The 6,147-nt window shown below is 38.9% G+C and overlaps 1 protein-coding gene across 1 annotated transcript in view; it reads right to left on the bottom strand.

Moving 5' to 3' along the window:
• FUCA2 (alpha-L-fucosidase 2) overlaps positions 1-6,147 on the bottom strand; it is a 57,429-nt gene that overhangs the window by 10,300 nt on the left and 40,982 nt on the right. Inside the window, exon 3 of the mRNA XM_034670788.1 lies at positions 3,095-3,367. Within this exon, the coding sequence (XP_034526679.1) occupies positions 3,095-3,367 (273 nt within the window). The remainder of the gene's footprint in view (positions 1-3,094; positions 3,368-6,147) is intronic.

The following is a 6,147-nucleotide window of genomic DNA, read 5'->3' on the forward strand; positions in this document are numbered from 1 at the left end:
ATTGAGTCTTTGTTTTAGCAAATTTCCACCTATACAAAGGCCAAAACAAACTAGATAGTACATGTGACATATAAAAACTTCTACAACAAAGGTTTTATGGCACGTTCTTTCATAGCAGACATTCTACTTTTATATGAGCAACAAATGAGAATTTCAACAAGGTGGAACCAAGGGTTTTTTAGTAACTTTCTGGGTATGCCCCTTAAGGTCTGTGTAGTCTGATCTATCTCCTATATTCTTCCTCTTAGAATAGAAGCTCCTTGAGGGATAGCATCACGCCTGCAGCGTTCCCTGCTCTATCCTCAGCCAACTGTTAGCAGAGGGTCTAGCACAAAATCAACTAGCAACACGAACATTTCACAGCTAAGATGGGGACATCCTCCACATCTTCCGTGCTAACCAATGACTACTACTACTCATAATGAAGATCCGGAAATGCACTCCTGCAAGATTCTTACTTGTCTCCTTAACCAAAGATTAAAGTATGTCCCCAGATTGGGCATGATTTTATGTAGTGTGAGTCTTAGAACGCTGGCGATCCATATCTGATAGAGGCCTTTTAGCTTCATCTTTCATCCTTTATCACCAGAAGGGGAAAGGATAGTCTTCCCCAGGAGTTCTGTACTTTAAAATATTCCCACCATTTGTAATCTCATCCTTCTCTGAGTCATAAGCTTAGATATTGCTCCTTAAACTACCTGAAATTACCTACCAATTAAATGGGTAACAAAAAATAACCTGCCATTAAATAAGCACTTTGAAATAATTCATATTTTGAAAGGAATTTGCATGGAGATTATTCTATATAAAAATAATAAATAGAAATGCTATATAAACTGAAATAATATAAATGCCTCAAAAGACTTAGTGGGTGCCTAGGAACGTAGTACATTGTTACTATCCCACTGAAATCTAAACGAATCTTTGAGAACAGACATACATAAAGCACTCTGTATTTACTCTCGTGAATTAGGACAAGTCTAAGATGGACACAGTCTTCAGATTCATCTTCAAGAAGCATTTAAAACAGCTCACTCTTGTTCCAGAGGTGTTTGTGGTAAGCTTCAAAACAGCGTCAATATTTAAAGTCCTGTTCAAAATGTTTCAAGTTGGGGGTATCTGGCTGGCTAAGTCAGTAAAGCATGCAACTCCTGCTCTCGAGGTTCTGGGTTTAAGCCCCATGTTGGGTTGTAGAGATTACTTAAAATAAGAAAAAATACTTTAAAAAAAAAGAAAGTTTCAAGTTGACAGGCTCTATTGCCAGACAGTTCTAAAACCACATGGGTCTTCATCACCACCATAAAAGCTCACAGAGAGATCTTCCTGCCTACCAAGTTCAGTGGGTTTTTTTTCCATAAAGCAATGAAAACATGAGTCCTGGAAAGTTTACAAATGGGGGCTTCATTATCTGTCCTCGCAATATGATTAAAAGTTATTTTGTTTTGCTTTTAAATACGCTCACTATGTTTAATACTTTGTGCCATACAGCTTAAAGAGTTCTAGACATCAGGAAACCAACACGTTCAAGCAAATACACTTTCTAAATACCTACTTCGATAGGAGAAACATCTATAGGAGAAAGTCATTAAGCCACTAGAATGTAGCCAAAGGGAAAAGTATTCTAAGATAATTACAGATTTTTGGTTTTGATTTCTCCCTCCTATTCTCCTCCCCACTCTGGAGAAAAAACTGAGGCAAACTTTCTTCTACCAGGCAAAGATGGTCATGCAGAGGAAATTGTCAAACAAATTAACATGTGGTTGGGATAGTAACAATTTGATGCTTCCTTGATCTTCTGGATACTAGAACAGTAACGGGTGGAAACTATCCTATTAATGTAGGACCCCTGTGATGGATAATTTTATGTCAACTTGACTGGGCCACGGGGTGCTCAGGTATTTGATTAAATGTTATTCTGAGTGTGTCCATAGGGGTGTTTATACATGAGATTAACATTTAAATATGTAGACTGAGTAAAGCAGATAACTCTCTCCAGTATGCGTGCATCTCAGCCAATCTGTTAAAGACCTAAACAGAATAAAAGGCTGAGTAAGAACTCTCTGCCTGTCTGAGCTCACACCTTCTGCCTCTGGACTTAGACTTGGACTAGAACTGAAATCATCATCCACACTCCTGGTTCTCAGGCCATTGGCCTCAGACTGGAACTGTACTGCCAGCTCTCGTGCATCTGGACTTCTCAGCTCCATAACTGCATGACCCAATGTTTTATAATAAATCTCTTTGTATATATCATACTTCCACTTGGTTCTGCTTCTCTGGAGAACCTTGCAAATACAACCACTGTGTTTCCTTTTAGATATTCTTCCACCACCTCTGACATTTATGGGCTCCATTACAGTCCCATAATCTTTGTTCCAGGTGATCTGTGTTGCTTTCATCACTAACAAACTGTCCACCATTTGGCCGTCTAAGAGTTGGCCAAAAGTGCAGCAAGGTGTGTGGGTAATGACACAAGACTACAGCAGCATAATCCCATGGCGATGGAGCCTTCCCAGGATGCACTAGAGGTGCAGTGAAAGGAAAGAGGGCGGGGTGCCTGGGTGGTGCAGTCGGTTAAGCATCAGACTCTTGGTTTCAGCTCAGGTCATGATCTTGGGGCTGGGCACAGAGTCTGCTTCAGATTCTTGGTCTCTACCCCTCCCCCAACTCGCGCTTGATCTCACGCTCACTCTCTCAAATAGGTGAATAAATAAAATTTAAAAAAAAAAAAAGGAAGGAAGAAAAGAGAGCAATTCTAATTATAAACTTGGAGCTGTAACCCTCATCTCACTTCAAATAGCTTCAGATGAAATCTTGGAAATATTGTTAAATATGCACAGAACAAAATGTGATCATTTTTCTTTCTTTTTTTTTTTTTTTCATTTTTACGTGGGGGGGTCTGATTGTTCTACAAACCTAATGCCTCTCCGTTGGATGGAATACATGGTCCCTTAAATTACAGGCAAATGTCAGTAGCCACTAACTGCTGCTCCTAAGAGAAAACTGAGTTCATGTATTTTAGTTTCTTCTTCCAAAAGAACTACTTTACATCTCATAACCATTGTCAGTGTTTGCAAATATGGCATGTATTTACCTTCATGATGTTTGGAAGTTAAGACAATGTATTTGGCACCAGAAGCCTGAAAAATATCTGCCCAGTGGCTCGCATTAAAAAACTTTGCTGTAAATAGTGGTCCAAAATCTTCATATTTGAAATTAGGAGCGTAATTATTTTTCATAAATTCCACATATGTTGGTATCTTTTTCTCTTGCCAATACCACCTAAAGGGAGTAAGAGAAACAACACATAAATGGCATACACATAAACATTTGAAATAATTGCCCCAGCTCCCCTTACTAATTCCCCCTTACTCAAATATTACCCAGATTCTCTTTCTCACTTCCGCATTAGTTTGATGTAAACTTTCCTCGTTTTCCACCTATCCCTCTGAACATTCTAGACAACCCAGCCACGTATTTACTCTTAATTCTTCATTTTTAAATATGTAGTATTTATCTTTACATAGTCTTTTGCAACATAAGTGACAGTCTTCAAAAGGAAGATCACATGCTTAAAACCATATGCATCTTTTATATTCACTAGCAAAGAACAAGTGGGAGAGTTGGCAACAGTAAAATTTAAATGATACTGTTATCTTAATATATGGACTCAGCCTTTAAGGATTACTTGTTACACATTCACTCTGAGCCAGGCCTTCCTGCCTTTGGTTGTATGAAGCAGTGCCAGGCTGCCATCATGTGACTGTGAAGGGACATGTCAACAGGCTGAGGATGACAGAAAGAGGTTAGTTCTTTGATTTCCTCAATGAGACAACTGCCTCTAAATTTCTTATGTTGAGTAACAAACCCTTATTATTACATCATTTACTTAGGCTTTCTGTACCTTGAAGTGAAAGTATCCTAACTGATCCACGATGCATTTTTGCCTTTTAAACTGAACTACAAAAGACAAACTGGGACAGTCAGAAGGCTAAACAAGGATGAGCGATTTCTTTTTCTCCCAGCACAGTTTAATTTGAACCTGCATTCTCTACTGTAGTCTAGACTTACTTTTCAAATTCCATATTAATAGAGATGAAAAGAGCCACTTACTGTAAAGAATCCATCATTTATATCTGGGTTTGAATTGCCACTAAGGACAGTCAGATATCTCTACTGTTGACTGTTCTGAGTCAAATTGGGGTGGGGAGCAGAGGTTCAGAGGAGACACAGAGAGAGGCCATGGAAAATTAAAGAATCTTCGACAGGGTTGGGATACCTGGGTGACTTAGTCGGTTGGGTGTCTAGCTCTTGATTTTGGCTCGGGTCATGATCTCAGGGTTGATCAGGTCATGATCTCAGCCCTGTGTAGGGCTCCACACTCAGTGCAGAGTCCCTTTCCCTCTGCTCCTCCCCCCACTTGCACGCACTCTCTCTCTCTCTCAAATAAATACATAAATGNGGCTCCACACTCAGTGCAGAGTCCCTTTCCCTCTGCTCCTCCCCCCACTTGCACGCACTCTCTCTCTCTCTCTCAAATAAATACATAAATGGAATCTTTTAAAAAAATCTTCTACAGGGTTAATGTACTTCCAGACCATCCGAAATATATTCTAGTTAGTTTTATATGAGCAGTATCTTTATTCTTCTAGGTCAAAACAACCCTGTGTTTATTTGTAGAAAATGGAAAGTTAACTATTGCCAAGAATAATATGACTCAAAACTAGGTATTTTTGGCACAGCACTCGTCTCAATTAACATCAAATCCTCTTCTAGCACCAAATGTATATTTACCTAGTATTCCTGGTGAAACAAAGAGGTAACATATAATTTATTACATCTTAATATGAGGGGAAGAAAATCTGTTAGTTCATGTACCTGGCTAATCTGAAACATTTCAAAAATAAACTCAAAATGCCTTACAGCACAAAACTTGCAAACAAAGATTTATAACATCCTGAAGTAAACACGTCTGGTAATAGTATGGGAAAAAAGAGTCCCTTGTTTTACCAGTTGATTTCAAAAGAGTGTATGAATAGTGCCCCATAGCTTACACATTTTTTTAAATCAGTTGGCCTAACTTAATAAAAAAGGTTATTGCTTAAAAAAGTCAATGTCTCACATAGACCAATGGAACAGAATAGAGAACCCAAAAATGGACCCTTGGCTCTTTGGGTAACTCATCTTTGATAAAGCAGGAAAAAACATCCAGTGGAAAAAAGACAGTCTCTTCAATAAATGGTGCTGGGAAAATTGGACAGCTACATGCAAAAGAATGAAACTTGACCACTCTCTCACACCATACACAAAAATAAACTCCAAATGGATGAAAGACCTCAATGTGAGACAGGAATCCATCAAAATTCTAGAGGAGAACATAGGCAACAACTTCTATGACATCGGCCAGAGCAACCTTTTTCACGACACATCGCCAAAGGCAAGAGAAATAAAAGATAAAATGAACTTATGGGACTTTATCAGGATAAAGAGCTTCTGCACAGCCAAGGAAACAGTCAAAAAAACTAAGAGACAGCCCACGGAATGGGAGAATATATTTGCAAAGGACACCACAGATAAAGGACTGGTATCCAAGATCTACAAAGAACTTCTCAAACTCAATACACGAGAAACAAATAAACAAATCATAAAATGGGCAGAAGATATGAACAGACACTTTTCCAATGAAGACATACAAATGGCTAACAGACACATGAAAAAATGTTCAAAATCATTAGCCATCAGGGAAATTCAAATCAAAACCACACTGAGATACCACCTTACGCCAGTTAGAATGGCAAAGATAGACAAGGCAAGAAACAACAATTGTTGGAGAGGATGTGGAGAAAGGGGATCCCTCCTACATTGTTGGTGGGAATGCAAGTTGGTACAGCCACTCTGGAAAACAGTGTGGAGGTCCCTTAAAAAGTTAAAAATTGAACTACCCTATGACCCAGCCATTGCACTACTGGGTGTTTACCCCAAAGATACAGACGTAGTAAAGAGAAGGGCCATATGCACCCCAATGTTCATAGCTGCATTGTCCACAATAGCCAAATCATGGAAGGAGCCGAGATGCCCTTCAACAGATGACTGGATTAAGAAGCTGTGGTCCATATATACAATGGAATATTACTCAGCTATCAGAAA

The sequence above is a fragment of the Ailuropoda melanoleuca genome, chromosome 10 (genome assembly GCF_002007445.2).
Source record: "Ailuropoda melanoleuca isolate Jingjing chromosome 10, ASM200744v2, whole genome shotgun sequence".
NCBI lineage: Eukaryota > Metazoa > Chordata > Mammalia > Carnivora > Ursidae > Ailuropoda > Ailuropoda melanoleuca.